Source organism: Piliocolobus tephrosceles, chromosome 6, assembly GCF_002776525.5.
Source record: "Piliocolobus tephrosceles isolate RC106 chromosome 6, ASM277652v3, whole genome shotgun sequence".
Classification (NCBI taxonomy): Eukaryota; Metazoa; Chordata; class Mammalia; order Primates; family Cercopithecidae; genus Piliocolobus; species Piliocolobus tephrosceles.
The window spans coordinates 123,396,512-123,417,433 of record NC_045439.1 but is presented as its reverse complement, the minus strand read 5'-3'; the positions used below and the strand labels follow the sequence as shown (position 1 = coordinate 123,417,433).

At 49.5% G+C, this 20,922-nt stretch overlaps 1 protein-coding gene across 2 annotated transcripts; it reads left to right on the top strand.

Moving 5' to 3' along the window:
* The first annotated feature begins 2,881 nt into the window (after nucleotides 1-2,881).
* REM2 (RRAD and GEM like GTPase 2) lies at nucleotides 2,882-7,374 on the top strand. 2 transcript variants are annotated; one of them, XM_023230441.1, is made up of 5 exons: nucleotides 2,882-3,089; nucleotides 4,375-4,716; nucleotides 4,967-5,040; nucleotides 5,731-5,938; nucleotides 6,321-7,374. In XM_023230441.1, exons 1-5 carry the CDS (start codon nucleotides 2,987-2,989, stop codon nucleotides 6,614-6,616), a joined length of 1,023 nt encoding a protein of 340 aa, XP_023086209.1. In that variant the 5' UTR covers nucleotides 2,882-2,986; the 3' UTR covers nucleotides 6,617-7,374. The 2 variants fall into 2 exon arrangements, with proteins under 2 accessions (XP_023086209.1, XP_023086208.1); XM_023230440.1 differs by lacking the exon at nucleotides 2,882-3,089 and having other exon boundaries at nucleotides 3,180-4,716; nucleotides 6,321-7,372.
* The last annotated feature ends 13,548 nt before the right edge of the window (nucleotides 7,375-20,922 follow it).

Below are 20,922 nucleotides of genomic sequence, written 5' to 3'. Positions count from 1 at the left end.
GGCTGAGGCAGGAGAATTGCTTGAACCCGGGAGGCGGAGGTTGCAGTGAGCCAAGATCGCACCACTGCACTCCAGCCTGGGTGACAGAGAGACTGCATCTCCAAAAAAAAACAAAGAAGATACCAGAACTCAGTCCTTAAGAAACAAAATTCTGCCAGGCACAGTAGCTCAGGCCTGTAACCCCAGCACTTTGGAGGGGCCAGGGCAGGTGGATCACTTGAGGCCAGGAGTTCAAGAACAGCCTGAACAACATGACAAAACCCTGTCTCTACCAAAAATACTAAAAACTAGCCAGTCTCATAACCTGGTCTCAAAATAAATAAATAGATTTAAAAAAAAAATCCTGAGCCTGAACCAAGCTCCAGGCCTCTCTGAGAGGGGAGAAGGACCCCCCAGCCACACAGCCCAAGGCTACAGAAGCACCTTGGTTAGAGAGTGAGTGCCCAGATGTGGCGCAGTGGCTTATGCCTGTAATCCCAGCACTTTGAGAGGCCGAGGCAGGCGGATCATGAGGTCATAAGATCAAGACCATCCTGGCCAACATGGTGACACTGTCTCTACTAAAAATACAAAAATAAATTGGGCATTGTGGTGCGCGCCTGTATTCCCATCTACTCAGGAGGCTGAGGCAGGAGAATCACTTGAACCCGGGAGGCGAAGTTTGCAGTGAGCCGAGATCGCGCCACTGCACTCCAACCTGGCAACAGAGCCAGACCCCGTCTCAAAAAAAAAAAGTGAATGCCTGATGATCACAGATTTTTCATCACCTGAAGTGAACCCACACAACAGAGCTGGGCCATGGGCATCATAAACCCCATTTTGCAGGCTCAGGAGGAGTTTCAAGGAAATCAGAAGACTGGCCCAGTCTCTACCAAGTGGTGGACTTGGACCCGTAATGGCTCTTCCAAATCTCACCCTCGTCCCGCTATTCCGCGGGACCTCCCATTCCTGAGGGAGCCTGGACACGGGCAAGTGCACAGCCCAGGAGGTTGAGGTTAGAGTGAGCCATGATCACACCACTGCAGTCCAGCCCGGGCAATAGGGCGAGACCCTGTCTCTGAAAAAAATACTCATTTTGGAAGGAAGTCATTCTAAAATGTTACACTTGTCTTCAGCGTATCTGCAATATAATAAAAATTTTCTGCATAACTGAGGATTATTCACAGAAACCAATGGCTTTTCTCCAGCAGTGTCTTCTGAAGTTGTAACAGTAGGGACATGGGGAGCTATTTGCTTTTATGCTAAACGACCTTAGACCATTTATAAAATGCATATGAATGCTTTAAATGTGTGTGTGTGTGTGTGTGTGTGTGTGTGTGTGTGTGTGTGTGGTGTTGCCTCCCTGACTACAAGGGGTCACTTGCTACTCTAAATGTGTTTCTAATCTACTAGTACAGGAACACACATGGACACATTAAAATTGTGAATAAAAGTAAGTGAAAAGTAAGTAGGCCATGACTGAGGACTGGAGAATCTACCCAGTGAGTAAAGCACATGAGTATTCTAGCTGCTGAGGGGTCCTTTCTGCTCCCTCAAACCCTGCACTGTTGCCCTATAGCTGACCTCCAAATAAGTGAAGTGTCACTGCACATTGTTCCCAAGATTATTATTTGCCTCTTCCCCGAAAAGTCCACTGACGATTGCAATATAGACTTTTCCCAATAATGGGAGACAGTTGGAATATTTAAGAGAAGGAAAGCAGCACAGTGTAGAAATGAAAAATCCTTGGCACTGGAAAGATGTGGGTGGGATTCTTGGTGTTCCCATTTTCCAGCTACAAGATCGCTTTAGGGACAGGGTACCCACCTACCACTGTGGGCCTTGGGGTGAAGAAGATGAAAGGAGATAATGCAAGAAAGTACTTAGCACAGCATCTGGCAAAAACAGGGCAAGGAAAGGAAATCAGAATGTGTGTCTGGGAGCTTAAGGGTGTCAGGAAAGAGGATGAGAAGGAAAGGGGCAGGAGAAGGAACCTGAAGGGAAAGGGAACTGAGCAGAAAAAGAACAGTAAAAGAGATGTGCTATCTGGGCTTCCTATAAACAGGCACACATCACCCATTATGTATCTGCCTTGCATAGCCCAGAAGGCCTGGCAGCTACACTAAAAAACATTAACAGTGGATAGGGGAGTTGGGGGGTAGTGGGTACTCCCCCCTCCCCCACCCACTTAAGATTGGGAACTTCGTATTTGAGATAGCTAGCTTTGTCTCTCCCTTTTTTCCTGCTCTGATTATCGTTGGCATGGTGGGCCTGGCAGGGAGACAAGGTGGAGGAGTCTCCACAATGGTTTGCCCCTACCTGAACTTAGTGGCAAAATGAAGCTGCCCAAAGGAAGCAGCTGAATTTCCTTCCTCAGAGCCCACATCTGACTAGGGGCTGGGAAATGGTTACTTTTGTGGCTCTTAGCCCAGAAGAGGCAGGGTGGAGAAGGAAAAGGTGGCAGGTGGCTGACCCTCCGTCCCCATACCTCTTTTGGCCTGTATCTCTTTGTCTTTCAGACCAGCTTTTAGTCTTTCTGCCTCTTGCCCCTGTGCAACCACTGAGCACGCTCTCTAGGCTAGACAGTGTCTGGAAATACAGAGACAAATGATGCATAGTCCTGGCTGCTGGAGAAAGACCTTCACCTCCCCAGGTCCCTGCCTTCCGTCACCCTCAGCTCCCTTACCCACTGACACCTCCTGCAACCCTTGTCTGTTCTGCCCCTTGACTGTTCTGTTGTAACTCAACCAAGCTCTGCAGTGTGTGTGCTCCCAGAGGGAAGCGACACAAAGAAAAGGGAGGGGGGCAGAAAGGAGGGAATCCCGCTGACATCACTGCTCATTAGCATGTGTGACCTCATCAGGGGGCGGGACAATTTCCCCAGGTGTCTGGGGGGGAGGGCATGTGTGTGTTGGGGGGGTGGTATTTAAAGGGAAAAGCTGACAGTGCTGCTGAGTGAGGGAGCGGGTGCTGCGAGCTGCTGGGCTGCACACGCATACGCACACCGATGCACACGGACCCGGACACAGACATGGACATGGACACAGAAACCACAGCACTCTGCCCCTCTGGCAGCCGCCGGGCCTCCCCTCCAGGGACGCCCACGCCAGGTGAGGGCTAACCTGGGCAGGTTCCAGCTGAAACCATGGGGGTGGGAGCTGAAGCTTTGGTGGGGTGGTCAGAACTAGGGGTTGAGGGAGCTTGAGCCCAGTCAGCAAGAGGGGAAGAGCAATTGAGAAAGTGGAGAAAACCCCTGCTCACACAAGGGATTGAGGTTGGGCTAGGGTGGAGGGGAAGAGCCGCCTAAATGCCCCCTCCCCCATCACTCCCAGGGCTTTGCTTGAGAAACTGGTACATGGCCCCTAGCTCAGCCTCGTTCCAGAGGCTGGGATGGGCAAGAAGGAAGGGGAGAGGTAAGGGGCAGCCCACAAGCCTGGGAATCACAGGCAGGGGCTACCCTGGAGAACTGTTGTAAGGGTTCTTCTGGCTCCTGGAGGTCCTGGCTGCTGGCCAAGTATTGATCTTGGGCTATTTCCAGCCTCCCTACAGCCCCCTTTGTTGTGTCTGTTGTTCCTCCTCCAGTTACCCTGACCCGCGCATTGTCACTCTCCCTTTCATTCTCACACACACACTCACACACACACTCTCTCTACTTCTACTGCTCTATGAACACAATATTCTCTCCCACTCACAGGGACAGACAGGGATGCAGGGATCTCACACCCAACCACGCAATGAGGGATGCTCACCTACAGGGCCACGGGAAGCAGCGGCAGCCCCTCTCTCTCTCACACACACACACACACACACACAGAGCCCACAGAGCCCCACCAGGCACATCATCTCAAAAAGCAAAGGCCCTTTCCTAGGAAGAAGCTCACTACAAAGTTTTTTACTCTGCTCTACCTACTCCCCAGACACTAGGCAGCAGCTTCAGCTTCTCATCCTCTCTGCTCCTCAGTTTGTGGATTAGCAGTGCCGGGAACAGGAGGAGGAAGGGCCTCTTGATGGAAACAGAGGCAGCTTCCCCAAAACCCCCTCCCACTCCACCCCACAGGGCCAGAGGCCTAGTCTGGGGATGTGCCTGTATATCAGTGCAAAGTGTGAGTGGGTGTGTGAGCGTGCATTCAGGTCCCTTCCCTGCATGGGGCACGCTTTGAATAGGTTGGGGTTGGGACCACATTGGAGAAGCTATCATGTCAACTCCAGTTCAGGCTTCTGGAGATTTTAGTGTAAGAGGTCAGGCCAGACATTCTCAGTTCCTTGTGGGTAATGGTCATCAAGTGGGTGTAGCTGGGCCTCTGGTACTGGAACAGCCTGGATTGACCCTTCTGCATATGGTTGGGCATATCCCACTCATAGCGTCCTTTTCTTTGCCCTCCCGTTTTATTTTAGAAGCAGATACCACGCTACTAAAGAAGCCAGAGAAACTGTTGGCAGAGTTGGACCGGAGCGGGCTACCCTCTGTCCCTGGGGCCCCCAGACGAAGAGGCAGTATGCCTGTCCCCTACAAGCATCAGCTTCGGCGGGCCCAGGCTGTAGATGAACTTGACTGGCCACCTCAGGCCTCATCGTCTGGCTCCTCTGACTCCTTGGGCTCAGGGGAGGCAGCCCCTGCTCAAAAGGATGGCATCTTCAAGGTCATGCTAGTGGGGGAGAGCGGCGTGGGCAAGAGCACCCTAGCAGGCACTTTTGGTGGTCTCCAGGGAGACAGTGCTCATGAACCAGAGAACCCAGGTATTTGAGGAAGCCCTCCAGGGGTTGAGGGGGCTCTGGGGCCCTGGTCAGGGAAGGAAGTGCTCATGACCTGAGCAGCCCCTGAAGGACAAAGCTTAACAGAAGCTTTTCCAATGCTTTCTGTGGCAGCCTCCCTGAAGAGGGGTGGGGTTCCCTGGTGCTGATATCTGAGGTGTCCCTGGTTACCAGGTCTCACAAATGTTGGGAAATCTCCTAATGGACTTTATTCCCTCTCCCTATTTCCCAACAGAGGATACCTATGAAAGACGCATCGTGGTGGATAAGGAGGAAGTGACTCTAGTCGTTTATGATATCTGGGAACAGGTGAGAACTAAGATGTGGCTGCAGGCAGGTAATGAAGCTGGGAGAACTGGGGAAGGGCAAAGTCTGGCTGAAGGCTGGTGGGACTGCTGGTCCTGGTTTCAACATGTACTGGAACCTGACCTTTCATTCATATCACTTCAGAAAGCAAAGGCCCACACCACAGTCCATAGCCGTTAAGAGCCACAGTCTTTCCAGGATCTTCTGACTCAGAGCAAACTTAGAATGGGAATTTGACAAACCCTGCAGCTCCAAGCTAGGCTGGACACCCTGAAATTGACTCCATCCATAAATGTTTCAGTCTGAAGGAATCTGATGTGACAGGACAAGAGCTCCGGGATCTGGAATATCAGGGAAGGGGGAAAAAAGTGAGGACTTCTGAATATTTGGACATAAAGGTTACTATGTAGAAATAAGAGGCCAAATTACAGACGTGTGAATAATATTCATTTTTGAATCAAGAGCTTAAGCTTAAGAAATTAGGATGGCTACCCTAGTCTAGGATCCTCATAGTACTAACTTCTTCCTCCTCCACAAACACTCTGGGTATGGAGATTCTGCCATTAACTAGCTCTACTATCCTAAGCAGGTGGCTTCTTTCTCCCTCATAGCCCTGTTCCTCTTCTTTGAGGTGTAGGTGCTGGACAGGATCTCCTATGCCTCCAGCCCTAACGTTCCTCTGCCTGTCTGCAGGGGGATGCAGGAGGGTGGCTGCAGGACCACTGCCTTCAGACCGGGGACGCCTTTCTCATCGTCTTCTCAGTCACTGACCGACGAAGCTTCTCCAAAGTTCCAGAGACCCTACTTCGGCTCCGGGCTGGGAGGCCGCACCACGACCTACCCGTTATCCTTGTTGGAAACAAGAGCGACTTGGCCCGCTCCCGGGAGGTATCACTGGAGGGTGTGTATCCTGAACAGATTCCATACTTGCGATCTCAGGGGAACGCTCTCCCTTCCAGGTCACCTCTTCTCCCTAAGGCCTTTTTACCATTGCAGACGCTCTCACTTGCAATCAGACCCAGGCTAAGGGCACACTCCCAATGCCCCACTCGGGGACCCTGAGAATCCCTTCTTGTCACTTCCCCTCACCTCTCTACTAGGCCTCCTTCTCCCTCTCCTTCGCACCTCCACCGCCCCACCATATGAGCTCAGCCAAGTTCTCTCAGTTGCAAGAGTCACTAGTACCAATCCCTTGCCACCGCACGCCCAGGCCCTCCCTAGACCCACCCTCGCCCCAGGTCCCATACGGCCTAGTGGGCGCCTGAGCCGGTCCCTTCCTGCAGAGGGCCGCCACCTGGCCGGGACGCTGAGCTGCAAGCACATCGAGACGTCGGCCGCACTGCACCACAACACGCGGGAGCTCTTCGAGGGCGCGGTGCGCCAGATCCGCCTGCGGCGGGGCCGAAGCCGCGCCGGGGGCCAGAGGCCCGAGCCGGGCAGCCCCGAGGGCCCTGCGGCGCCCGCACGCCGCGAGAGCCTCACCAAGAAGGCCAAGCGGTTCCTCGCCAACCTGGTGCCGCGCAACGCCAAGTTCTTCAAGCAGCGCTCCAGGTCGTGTCACGACCTCTCGGTGCTCTGAGCCGCGGTCGCCATGGCCACTGCGGTCGCCATGGTCACCGCGCCCTCCGCTCGCCCCCTCGCCCCGCCCCGCCCCTGTCCGGCTTCCCTGGTGGAGGCCGTCTAGGAAACCAAAAACTCCCAGGATGCCCCGGTGTGACCGCGGAGGGCGGCCCGGGGCCGCTGGGCGGTACCTCCACACCCGCCCCGACGCGTTCTCCGGATCTTCGGGCCTCAGGGCGCCTAGAAGGCAAGGACGCAGACCTGAAGGCGGCCGGTGAGCGGGGCGGGTTCTGCTGGGTCGGGAAGAAAAATAATTCTGCAAGGTAGTTTGTTTTTTATTAATTCGCGCTTGGCCACCTCATCTGTAAAGAGATTCTAAAAGCGAGATCTGGAAAAGTGCTCTGTAGACTCCTTGAAGGAGTTTGCCTCCTTTGTACGCTGCGTGAACTTGCCTCACCTTTAAGAGAGTCTTAAAGGTACAGACATGAAGACCCTTCCTCCAGGGACCTTCCTGAAAACGTTTTGGCTCTCATCTGCTGCCGGGTGTGTCCACTTTGCCTTTAAGGAGTTCTTAAAGGTAAGGGCCTGGAAGCCCTTGATTCAGTTGACTTACTAGTCCACCACGGCACTTCCCCTTTAAGATTATTAAAGGTAAGGGGTGGACAGACTTTCTGCATTCAGATGCTGAGCAGTGGCAACCCCTTTGGGCCAGGGCCCAGAGGGCACCAGCAAGAGGCCACCCTTTCTCTTTTCAATAAAGAATTTTTATACTGCATCTGTTCACGTTTGACTCTGTTCTTGGAGTCTGTGGGGGAGGAAATGGGTGTTGATGGAAACTGCTGTTACCCACCAGAAAACTCAGGCCCAGAGGAGCAAGGAACCTCACTCTCTAAGGAGGCTCTGGAACTGACTTGACCTGGGATGGTCCGTGTCAAAGGGCCACAGGCCCTTACAGATAATCGGGCCCACTTCTTTTGCCGATGAGAAACAGGCCTGGAGAGGAACAAGGACCTCCTAGAAGTCATTTGTAAATTAGTGACACAGTGGGACCAAATCTCTAGACTCTGAGCCTCATCTCCTTACCCCACTCTATCCTGCAGGGAACAGGCCAGGGGCTACATTTAGCTCCCAGAGGTACTCAGCTTTGACTTGGGCTGGTTCAAAGTGGGGCCCATATCCCGTGCGTGATGGGGTCTCTCTGTGCCTCCTCTGGCAGGGCTCCACAGCCCCAGCTGTCACCTGCAAAGCCCGTGTGAGTACTGAAACTGTCACTGCCTCCCCTGGGGACGCCCACGCCTGCTGCTGCCTGAGCCATGAGTTTGAACAAAGGGAGCAGAGGCAGCAGCTCCCCTCACCACCCCTAGACATACAATATAGCTACCTGAGCACCTGAGGGCCAGCCTGCATTCCACCCCACACAGCCTCCCAGAACTTGATGGAAAGAGGGTTGCAATGCTTCCTGAGTCCTTGCAGCTGGGGAGGAGCCAAGGGGACCAGCCCAGCATGGGTAGTTATTAATAATAAGATGAATAATGGCACTATCCTTAGGACTTTATACACTTTGTATGTTAATTCCTTAAAGACTATATAAGGTCCAGCCTGGGAAACATAGTGAGAGCCAGTTTCTACAAAAAATATAAAAATCGGCTAGGCATGGTGGCTCACACCTGTAATCCCAGCACTTTGGTAGGCTGAGGCAGGAGGATCATTCAAGTTCAGGAGTTTGTAACCAACCTGGGCAACATGGCAAAACTCTGTCTTACAAAAAATCAGCTGGGCGTGGTGTCATTCGGATAGTCCTAGCTACTTGGGAGGCTGAGCTGGGAGGATCGCTTGAGCCAGGAGATTAAGGCTGCAGTGAGCTGTGATTGTACCACTGCACTGCAGCATGGGCAACAGAGCAAGACCCTGTCTCAAAAAAAAAAAAAAAAAAAAAAAAATCAGTGCACCTGTAGAGTGGCCCCTGAGAATGTGGACTGGAGCCGTTCCGAGCACACTCAAACAGCTGCACTAAGTCTCAGCATTTTGCTGACATCCTAAGAGCAAAGGAGAGATGCCCTTTGGGTCGAAAGGGGAGAGCTGGAGAGAACAGGATGTGTTAAACGCCTTGGGCCGTCTCACTCAGGGATGGAAAAAGACCAGGAAGTTGTAACTCTTGAGTTTTTACATTTTTAATTAATAGGACAAAAAATATTTAGTGTTTTAAAATCCCTCAAATTCAAAAGCACTTTTCTGACCCAGTGGGCATCCCGGGTGTGAGCGACTCCAGGCTCTGTATGATGGGAGGATGTAGTCTTTAACTAGTCGGGAAGCGGGAGGATTACTTGAGCCTAGGAGTTCAAGGCTGAAGTGAGCTGTAATCACTGCATTCCAGCCTGGGTGATAGAACTTGTCTCTTTAAAAAACTTGTCTCTTTAAAAAAACTTGTCTCTAAAAAAACAAACAAACAAACAAAAAGATAAGCCCAGGTGCGGTGGCTCACGCCTATAATCCCAGCACTTTGGGAGGCCGAGGCAGGAGGATCACCTGAGGTCAAGAATTCAAGACCAGCCCACCCAACCTGGCGAAACCCCGTTCCTACTAAAAATACAAGAAAATTAGCTAGACGTGGTGGTGTGTGCCTGTAATCCCAGCTACTCGGGAGGCTGAGGCAGGAGAATTGCTTGAACCCAGGAGGTGGAGGTTGCAATGAGCCAACATCGTGCCATTGCACTTCAACCTGAGCAACAGAGCGAGACTCTATCTCAAAAAAACAAACAAACAAAACAAAACAAAAAAACTATATAAGGTGTTACTACTACCTGTTTAACAGTAGAAGAAACGCAGTGTAAGTCACTTGCCTGAGGTTACCCAGTAAGCAGCAGAGTTGGGATTCTGTGTCTGCTTGATACTTTTTTTTTTTTTTTTTGAGATGAAGTCTTGCTCTTATCGCCCAGGCTGGAGTGCAATGGCGCGATCTCCACTCACTGCAACCTTCACCTCCCGGGTTCAAGTGATTCTTCTGCCTCAGTCTCCTGTGTAGCTGGGATTACAGGCACCTGCCACCACGCTTGGCTAAATTTTTGTATTTTTAGTAGAGATGGAGTTTCACCGTGTTAACAAGGCTGATCTTGAACTGCTGACTTCAGGTGATCCATCCGCCTCGGCCTTCCAAAGTGCTGGGATTATAGGTGTGAGCCACCGCGCCCGGCTCTGCTTGATACTTAATGGTGATTTTATCCACTTTTGCATCTGAGGCTCCCTTTCCAATAAGGATGGGAGGAAGAGAAAGAGGGGACAGCAGTCAAGATGTAGGGACACAATGGGCAGGGCCATGTGCAGCAACTGTGGTGAAAGGTCCATAGAAATTACATGCCTGTAGTGGAGTAAGCAAGTTCTAAATTCTGAGGACCATGAACAGAGGCAGCTCAAATTTTAAAATGCAGGAAAACACACTGGGCCCATTAAGGGACCAGATGGCTGTACAGTTGGGTTGAAACCTCAGGGACATGAAGAGGAGGGGTAAGAGATGAGCATAGAAAAGAAGGTTTGGAGTCCCACTGTAAAGGACCTTAAATGCCAGGAAAAAGAGTTTGTGCCCAACTCTGTAGGCAGGGAGAGTCACTGCAGGTCTCTGAATGTGGAAGTCATGATTAGGATGGTCCTTTGGAAAGAGGAGGCTGGGAGAGGTGTGTATGGATTGGAGCTGCAGAGGTAAGTCCTGAGGAGCTGAGTTTAGGGACCAGTAAGAATGATACATATGGAGGATAATGAAAGGCCATCCTGAGGAGGGTGGCAGTGGGAAAGGAAGGAGGCATGGGTTTGAGGGTCAGAATTAATGGGACTTGGCAACTTAGTGGATGGTATAAAGAGAGGAAAAAGTTGTAGGTGGTGAGAGGATGGTGAGGAACTTGGAGTTAGGGGGCAAAGGAGGTAGTGAGAGTAAGGAGCTCCATTTTGGAGAAACTGAATTTGAGATGCTAGAAGAACATCTGTATGGGGTTTCAGCAGTTCTCTGGAGCTGAATCCGAAATTCAGAACAAGTTGGGACAAGAGAAACAGATTTGAGAATAATTACCATAAAGATAGTAGTAGAAGAGCAAGGGGAAAAGGTGACCTGTGCAGTCACACAGGGCCCTAAGCTTAGTTTAATGTTCTGCTGTTGTGTTCTTAAAATTCTTCAAACAAGTAGCCCTGATTTTCATTTTGCAAGGGGATCCATAATTATACTAAGGGAGAAGATACAGTACAGGCTGAGATCCTTACCCCAGACTACTGATGGAGTCTGCGTCTTGTGAAATGGCACATACAATCTGATGTATTTGTGTAGTCATGCATGTGTCTGAGAATAGGGTTCATGAATTTCATCAGATTCACAAAAGGGTTTGTGACAGGCCAGGCTCAGGGTGGCTCATGCCTGTAATCCCAGCACTTTGAGAGGCCAAGGCAGGTAGATCACCTGAGGTCAGGAGTTCGAGACCAGCCTGGCCAACATGACAAAATTTCTTCTCTACTAAAAATACAAAAATTAGCTGGGCATGGTGGCACATGTCTGTAATCCCAGCTACTCGAGAGGCTGAGGCAGGAGAATTGTTTGAACCCAGGAGGTGGAGGTTGCAGTGAGCTGAGATCCTGCCACTATACTCCAGCCTGGGCAACAAAGTGAGATTCTGTCTAAAAAAAAAAAAGGTGGTACTGGCTGCCTCTGGGAAGGGGACTGGGTGAGTAGAAGAGGGGAACTGACTCTTCATTGTATGCCCTTTTTCTTTTTCACTTTTTCTTTTCTTTTCTTTTCTTTTTTTTTTTTTTTGAGACAGAGTTTCACTCTTGTTGCCCAGGCTGGAGTGCAATGGCACGATCTCACCGCAACATCCGCCTCCTGGGTTCAAGCGATTCTCCTGTCTCAGCCTCCCCGAGTAGCTGGGATTACAGGCATGTGCCACCATGCCTGGCTAATTTTGTATTTTTGGTAGAGATGGGGTTTCTCCATGTTGGTCAGGCTGGTCTCAAACTGCTGACCTCAGGTGATTCACCTGCTTCAGCCTCTCAAAGTGCTGAGATTACAGGCCTGAGCCACTGTGCCCAGTCTGTATGCCCTTTTTCTACCTTTGGAAGTTTTTTTTTTTTTTTTTTGAGACAGAGTCTTGCTCTGTCACCAAGGCTGGAGTGCAGTGGCACAATCTCAGCTCACTGCAACCTCCACCTCCTGGGTTCAAGCGATTCTCCTGCCTAAGTCTTCTGAGTAGCTGGGATTACAGGTGCCCATCACCATGCCCAGCTAATGTTTGTATTTAGTAGAGATGGGGATTTCACCATCTTGACCAGGCCGGTCTCAAACTCCTGACCTCGTGATCCACCCACCTCGGCCTCCCAAAGTGCTGGGATTTACAGGTGTGAGCCACCGTGCCTGGCCTACCTTTGGAAATTTTAACTATGTTGTTTAGTAACTCTTCAAAAATGAAACAAAATAGGCCGGGCACAGTGGTTCACACCTGTAATCCCAGCACTTTGGGAGGCCACGGCGGGTGGATCATAAGCTCAGGAGTTCAAGACCAGCCTGGCCAAGATAGTGAAACCCCGTCTCTACCAAAAACTACAAAAATTAGTCAGGTGCAGGGGTAGGCACCTGTAATCCCAGCTACTCGGGAGGCTGAGGCAGGAGAATCGCTTGAACCTGGGCAGCAGAGGTTGCAGTGAGCCGAGATCATGCCACTGCACTCCAGCCTGGCGACAGAGTGAGGGTCCGTCTCAAAAAAAAAAAAAAAAGAAAGAAAGAAAAGAAACAAAATAATTTAAAACAAAGCCCCAGGGGTCCAGAGAAAAAAGAGGGAAAAAGGAGCTCCTGGGGATATATAGATGGAGAAGGTGGAGAAGCAACTGCCAAAGAGGTAGTGGGAGAACTAGGATTGAGCCTGTTGTGACTACTGCCAGAGGAGGGGTTTCTAGGAGAGTATCACCAGTGGTCAGATATGGCCAGAGAGGAGGATGAGGAACAAGAAAGGCCCAGTGCCTTTTATGTGGCAGAAGCTTAAAACGTCTTTCGTGTATGGAAGATGATGACGGCAAGACCTCCCCCATGAGGGGAGCCATATACCACGAGCCTCCCTCCCCCAACCCAGCTAGTCCCATCAGCCCAACCCATCTGTGTGTTCCCTCCAGACGCCTACAGGGAATAGCTCAGAACAGACAGAAGCTGAAGCCAGGCTCCCGCCAGACTTGGGAGAGGTGAGGCCTGCTCCAAGAGCCACACACCATTCTCTCTTTCTCTGATCAAGGCACAGTAGAGCCATTGATCTTGGCTGGGGTGAGAGGTCAGCAGAGGGCATTGGGGCCTGAGCTGCCATGCCAGGTAAGGTCCCTTCTGTCCTCATGCATCTCTTAACCACTGCAATTTTGTCTTGGAGTCCGTGTTCCCTTACCAGCCCCTGCCCAGCCCCTACTACTCCCACTCCCCTTTGCCCACAAGACCCCCTCATTGGCCCAGAGCATAGACTTTGTGTGGTCTTCCCTGAGGGCCAGAGGAGTGGGGAGTCCTGCATCTGGAAATCTCTCCACTCTGGGCCTCTGCCTACAGAGGAGCTTTTAGGCCCTGCTATATCCGATCCCCTCTAGAGAGAATGGAACAGGGGCTCTTCTCTTCTGAAAGACAGACAGGGTTATGTGTGGATGTCCTCTGGGTTAAACCCTCACTCCCAGGAAGTTCACACACATACATCTTTTTATTAATCTAACATAGTTTAAATCCACATTAATCTAAGTAAATTTTTCCTGGACATTTTAATCTTTCATCCACAAATGCAAGAAGACATTTTGTTTCTCTCAAGTACTAAACATCTGCAATATGCCAATCACTGTGCTGGGCCCAATGGGGAAAACAAATACAAGTAAGACACAATCTCTGCCCCTCAAATAGCTTACAATTAAGCTGGGGAGATGGATGAGGTGGTACAGCACAAAACAGGCAAAACAGCAGCAAACAATACCACATTCTATCTAACTTGGGGCTACCTCATGTGTTCCAGGAATTCTGAATGGAAGAAACAGTAAATTTGGAAGACATATTTTAGAAACTGGGCCTTAAAGGATATGTAGACTATAGATAGATGAGAGAAAGAAGGAGAAGCATTCCTTGTGGTCAAACTACATGAGCAAATGCCCAGAGGAGAAACAGTGGGCAGCCCACCACATGAGAACAAGGCCCTTCCTATAAAGAAGGCAGCAAAATTTGGGTGGATGGTGCAGTCGTCAAAGGACACAAACACCAGACAAGAGCATACTGCTTCTTAGGCCTTTATCATCTTGGTGAGTCTCTGATGGATATGCTCAAGGTCCCTTTTCATCTATTTGAATATTGATGTCAAGTTTCCATAGCTTAGTGGCCTTGAAAACTCCAGATGTGAATGCAAATTCAGCAAGCCCTTGAATGCTTTTCAGTTAGTGCTCAGGATGTTTCCTGGATGGGGGTCTGTGGATAAAGTCACTCTTAACCTGTCTGGTTTGCTGAACTCAGCTACGCTATCCCAACTCTAAAACGAAGAATACCTGCCTTGTAGCAAAGTCATGAGGACTAAATAAAAGAGCAAAGATCTTTGTAATTTCTCAAGCATTATATAAAGAAGCAGTGGAAGTAGTAATGCCTTTTGCAACCTATGTCCCTTATTTAGGCATCAAAGCAGCTTGCTAAACTCTCAAGCACAGCATCATCTGGAGATAAAAATTTAAGTTATGGTCTACAAAGTCCAACATGCCTCCCATAGGACTAACAGGTAACCCTTTATAGGGTTTTGTTGTTTGGTGGAAGGTTGGGGGAAAGATTGGCAATTGAAGCTCTGTGATGGCATTTTACTGCATGATTTTTCTTTTTCTTTCTTTTTCTTTTTTTTTGAGACAGAGTCTCCCTCTGTTTCCTGGGCTGGAGTGCAGTGGCCGGATCTCAGCTCACTGCAAGCTCCACCTCCCGGGTTTCCGCCATTCTCCTGCCTCAGCCTCCGGAGTAGCTGGGACTACAGGCGCCCGCCACCTCGCCCGGCTAGTTTTTTGTATTTATTTTTAGTAGAGACGGGGTTTCACCATGTTAGCCAGGATGGTCTTGATCTCCTGACCTCGTGATCCGCCCGCCTCGGCCTCCCAAAGTGCTGGGATTACAGGCTTGAGCCACCGCGCCCGCCCCGATTTTTCTTTCTTTTTTTTTTTTTGAGATGGAGTCTTGCTCTGTCGCCCAGGCTGGAGTGCTGTGGCCAGATCTCAGCTCACTGCAAGCTCCGCCTCCCGGGTTCACGCCATTCTCCTGCCTCAGCCTCCCGAGTAGCTGGGACTACAGGCGCCTGCCACCTCGCCCGGCTAATTTTTTTGTATTTTTTAGTAGAGACGGGGTTTCACCGTGTTAGCCAGGATGGTCTCGATCTCCTGACCTCGTGATCCGCCCGTCTCGGCCTCCCAAAGTGCTGGGATTATAGGCTTGAGCCACCGCGCCCGGCCTGGGTTCAAATTTTGTGTTCAAATTATAACTTGACTTTAAGCAGAGGACCTGTGCTGATTTAAAATACTTATTCACGTCGGTCAAGTGGCTCACACCTGTAATCCCAGCACTTTGGGAGGCCAAGGTGGGTAGATCACGAGGTCAGGAGTTTGAGACCAGTCTGGCCAACATGGTGAAACCCTGTTTCTACTAAAAAAAAAAATTACAAAAATTAGCCAGGCATGGTGGTGGGCGCCTGTAATTCCAGCTACTCCGGAGGCTGAGGCGGGAGAATCACTTGAACCCAGGAGGCAGAGGTTGCAGTGAGCAGAGATCATGCCACTGCACTCCAGCCTGGGTGATAGCGTGAGACTCTGTCTCAAAAAAATAAATAAATAGGCCGGGTGCGGTGGCTCAAGCCTGTAATCCCAGCACTTTGGGAGGCCGAGATAGGCGGATCACGAGGTCAGGAGATTGAGGCCATCCTGGCTAACACGGTGAAACCCCATCTCTACTACAAAAAAAATACAAAAAAACAACTAGCTGGGGAGGTGGCGGGCGCCTGTAGTCCCAGCTACTCGGGAGGCTGAGGCAGGAGAATGGCATAAACCCGGGAGACGGAGCTTGCAGTGAGCTGAGATCCGGCCACTGCACTCCAGCCTGGGCGACAGAGCAAGACTCCGTCTCAAAAAAAATAAATAGGCCGGGTGCGGTGGCTCAAGCCTGTAATCCCAGCACTTTGGGAGGCCGAGATAGGCGGATCACGAGGTCAGGAGATTGAGGCCATCCTGGCTAACACGGTGAAACCCCATCTCTACTACAAAAAAAATACAAAAAAACAACTAGCTGGGGAGGTGGCGGGCGCCTGTAGTCCCAGCTACTCGGGAGGCTGAGGCAGGAGAATGGCATAAACCCGGGAGACGGAGCTTGCAGTGAGCTGAGATCCGGCCACTGCACTCCAGCCTGGGCGACAGAGCAAGACTCCGTCTCAAAAAAAATAAATAGGCCGGGTGCGGTGGCTCAAGCCTGTAATCCCAGCATTTTGGGAGGCCGAGACGGGCGGATCACGAGGTCAGGAGATCGAGACCATCCTGGCTAACACAGTGAAACCCCATCTCTACTAAAAAAAAAAAAATACAAAAAACTAGCCGGGCGAGGTGGCGGGCACCTGTAGTCCCAGCTACTCCGGAGGCTGAGGCAGGAGAATGGCGTAAACCCGGGAAGCGGAGCTTGCAGTGAGCTGAGATCCGCCACTGTGCTCCAGTCTGGGCGACAGAGCAAGACTCCGTCTCAAAAATAAAAATAAAAAAATAAATAAATAAGGCCCAGTGCCTTATTTAGTGGCTCACAGTGGCTCACAGCTGTAATCCCAGCACTTTGGGAGGCCAAGGTGGGCGGATCACCTGAGGTCAGGAGTTCAAGACCAGAATGACAACATGGAGAAACCCGTACACTGTCTCCAAAAAAATAAATAAATAAAAATAAATAAATAAATATAATACTTATTCAGAAAGGAAAGTGCCAGTGTAGGGCTAGGCTCTGGAGACCAACAAAGATGGGTGCTTGGGGGAGGCTAGGAGAGATGCTAATGAAAGGGTGGTAAACAGAGGGTGCTCTCAGCCAGTTGTGGTGGCTCACACCTATAATCCTAGCACTTTGGGAGGCCAAAGAGGGAGGATCACTTGAGCCCAGTAGTTCAAGACCAGCTGGACAACATAGCAAGACCCCATCTCTACAAAAAATACAAAACTCAGCTGGGCATAGTGGCACATACCTGTAGTCTCAGCTAATCAGGAGGATCATTTGAGCTCAGGAGGTTGAGGCTGCAGTGAGCTGTGATAGCACCACTGTACTCCAGCATGGGCAACAGAGCCAGACCCTGTCTCAAAACAAAACAAAACAGAGTGCCCTGGCATTTTTCCCCTGCCAGACAAAGCTAATGGTGTTAGGTACCTTGAAGGTACCTGTGAGGAGGGCTCATTTTGATTTCTCAAAACCATCTGGTTAAAATCTAACTATATGGACAGAGTCTCCAGCATAAAGAGATTGGGCTAGTGGGATTTGTTTTCCTGAAAACTAGGCAGGTTATATGTGACCCAAGACCTTGTGAGCTTGGGGCTTTAGCCCAGGAACAATTTATTTATTTAAAAATGAAGATTTATTTTCACCATTGCACCGCCCTTGCTTTTCCCCATAAACCTTGAGCTCTGAAGTTGGGGAGAATGAAGTCAGCTAGAAAATCAAGTGAGTAGGCATCCAAAGGAATGAAAATACTGAGGACAGTAATAAGCCAAGTTCCAAACCCTTCTCAATGAATTCTCACAACATCCCTATGAGATAGGTGTTACTATTTCCTTTTTACAGATGAAGTGTGACAGCAGTGAAGGAACTTACCCAAGCTTATTCAACTAGTTTGTGAGGGAAGAGGGGTCTGAACCATGCTGTGTGGTTCCAGAGTGTGACACTCAGCTACAGGGTGGAGGTCCCCTAGCTTGCTTATGCTCAGGAGTTGAGAGGAGGCAAATTCTTAGCACCACTAATTCTAAGCAAATAGGCTTCCTGATGCCTGAAAGCTGACTGAAACTCTCATCCTTTCTGGAACATTGGCAAGTTTGACAGGTCTCCTATTGTCAAGGTCATTGTTCCTCCTTTCTACAATCTGGCACTGACTGGCTCCTTTCCAGTCTTCAGGCACCTCATTCATCTACCCATTGCTCTCAAAAATAACTGCTTAATGGCTCTCCAGCAACTCCAGCCAACTCCTTACGGGCTTTTGAGAGCAGATCATCTGAACAACTAATAGACTTCATCCAACTTTCTGAAGTGATCTTTGATCAGCTCTTTCCTTGCCCCCACCTTCCCACATAATCTGAGTTGGTTGGTCTGCTTCACCTCACTTTCACAGAGCTCTCTCAACCAAGGGCATATCGGAGAGCAAACCAGTCCTGGATATAAAGCCCAAAAGTTAGAAGAGAGGGGAAAGGATGTCTGAAGCTAGAAGATTCAGATATGCAGCTTCTCAGACCGGAATTCCTTTCCTGCATCCAGCTCGTGACTATTGCCTTCACCTGGTTGCCATGGAAGCATCAGTCTCTGGTGGATGGCAAGCAGCACTTTAGAAAGAAAGTATCACAGGCTACCATGGTAACATCAAAAAGAGTAAAGCTGCATCTTCTCTCCTTGTGGAGTGAGGAAGGAATGGATGAGGCTCCTGGGAAAAGCGGCCTAGAAGGGGCAGCCTTTGGAAAGCTTGGTGCTGACTTTAACACAGAGAACATTCATTCAATTCTACAGACATTTAATATGTGCAAGGCAAAGCAAGCATGAGAAAGACATCTAAGTCTGGTCTCACCAGGCTGTAACCATCGAGTAATGCAGTTTTCAATACAATAATTTTTACTGAAATTATTTTATTTACTAAATAAAAGTAGAGTAAGATGACCCACAAGAGGACAAAGAATACTGAAAAGAGAGATTAACTCCACCTAGGAAAGCTTCAAGGTCTTCAAGGACAGGACTTTTATCAGCAGAAGGAGGAAAGGAAGAAAAATGCCTGGCAGGATGAATCACTTCCATGCCTCTAGCAAGATACTGAGCCTACAGTAGGTCTGGCCTCAAGCTGCTTCAAGATAAGGTCTGAGGCTGGCTTCACAATGTACATGTCCATGCTATCTCCCAGGGCCCTTGTAGCAGAAAAAGAGCACCTTCAAGGTTCACCCACAAACACTGTCACTCAAGATAAGCAAAGACATGGCAGTGGAAAAATTCTGAGTCTACTGAGAGCTATGGGTGCAGGGATAGGAAATGTGACACTTCCTCACTGACTCCAAGGCCTTGTCTTCCCGGTGGTGCTGAGAGGCAGGTAAGGTTAAGATCAAGGGATCTGAAGCCAGAGTACTTGGATTGGAATCCCTAACTTGCTAACTTTGTGCTTATGGGGAAAATTATTTAACCTATTTGGATATGCTTCCTTGTTTACAAAGTAAAGATAATAAACTACTTTAGAGAATTGTTGTGAGGATTTGGTGACTTAATACACATAAAATGATTAGAACACCTAACCTACAACCAACCTTGCATAAATGTTAACAATGACCATTATGTCACCTCTTGTCACCTCACCTTTCAGAGTCTATTTTCACTGTCCAAGTGTTGCTGCCTGATTTTCACTAAAGCCTTTCCATTACAGGGAAAAGAGGGACTGTGATATAATTCCATCCTTCCAAGTTTTTTTTTTGTTGTTGTTGTTGTTGTTGTTGTTGAGACAGTCTCACTCTGTCACCCAGGCTGGAGTGCAGTGGCCAGATCTCTGCTCACTGCAAGTTCCACCTCCCGGGTTTATGCCATTCTCCTGCCTCAGCCTCCCGAGTAGCTGGGACTACAGGCACCTGCCACCTCCCCTGGCTAGTTTTTTGTGTTTTTTAGTAGAGACGGGGTTTCACCGTGTTAGCCAGGATGATCTCGATCTCCTGACCTCATGATCTGCCCGTCTCAGCCTTCCAAAGTGCTGGGATTACAGGCATGAACCACTGCGCCCGGCCCCATCCTTCCAAGTTTTTGCTCAATTCCCTTCATCATATGCTCCAGGACTAAAGGTTCACAGGTCAAGCCTCTGCTTCTACTGGTAACTCCTATATAGGGGGTTGGTGGGAGTCTGAGGAAGCAGGCAGAATTCCTGTGTCAAGAGCACAACAGTTTAAAGAACAGGGAAGAAAAGCCGCCACCTTAGAGAATATAGAAGCATAGACTGGAAGCCAAAAATCAGGTGAGAATCTTTTCTAGAACTGAGGACTGGTAGGAAAATTCTAACTATGCTGGGCAAAGGATCTGAGTCACAATGTCACCCCTACCCTGCCAGCCACCATGTGCAGGTAGATGTTGAGGGAAGTTTCTTTTACCTTAAGCTGGGTCCAGAGTCTGTTCACTGCCCACTTCTCTTCACTCTAACCACTACGTATGGAGGGATGAGTAACAAGAAGGCACTGAGTCACATACTGACACCAACTGTCACTCACTAGATACCATCACCTTATATGGAGTGAGACTGGAAATTGTCTTAGATATTTCCTTATTTCCAACATTGTCTCTCTCCCAGCAAGAGGCTACGTGAGGAACTAAGAACAAGAAAGAGCTGAGGTGGAAGGATCCGAGTGTAGGAAGGTCAAAGTAGCTAGGGATGGAAACATAAGGAAACCAAGCAGAGGAAGGCAGGGAGGCAAGGCCTGTGGATATTTATAATAGTCTGAAGGAGCCAAGCCAGCCCTGAGAAGATCCAGTTCATGGCCTCAGGATGACTAACAAAAATGGTACCCACTGCACTTCTCAAGATGCATTAGAAGCCAAATCAATAACTGTAGGGCTGCTGGGTCATAGCCAGCAGCTTTTATCTAAAAATAGTCCATCCTCCTTCCCTTCCCCAGGTCCAGAAAGCAAACTAGGATCAGATGGGGGAAGGGATGGGGGTAACCAGGAGAATAGCAACATCAGCTGAGATCTAGGCCTGGAAGAATCAGAAATGCTGTGATTTGAATGTGTCCCCCAAAAGTTCACATTGGAAATTTGACTCCCAATGCAACAGTGTTGAAGATGGGGCTTAATACGAGGTGACTGAGTCACAAGGACAGAGCCCTCATCAACGGATTAATGTTACTATCACAGAGCAGGTTATCACGAGAGAGGGCTGTTACAAAGCAAGTTTGGCCCATGGTCCCTTTGTCTTATGTACTCGTTTCTACCTTGTGCCCTTCTGCCATGGGATGACCCTCACCAGATGCAGGAACCATGCTCTTGGAATTCCCAGCCTCTAGAACTGTGAGAAATACCCTTTTCTTTTCTTTTTTCTTTTTTTTTTTTTTTTTTTGAGATGGAATCTCCCTCTTTTGCCCAGG

Bases quoted from the DNA above. Each gene is read 5' to 3' on its own strand.
- REM2 (XM_023230440.1), top strand. From the start codon at position 4,176: ATGTCAACTCCAGTTCAGGCTTCTGGAGATTTTAGTGTAAGAGGTCAG. The intron at 4,717-4,966 runs GTATTTGAGGAA...ATTTCCCAACAG, and splicing joins TCATGAACCAGAGAACCCAG to AGGATACCTATGAAAGACGC. The intron at 5,041-5,730 runs GTGAGAACTAAG...GCCTGTCTGCAG, and splicing joins TTTATGATATCTGGGAACAG to GGGGATGCAGGAGGGTGGCT.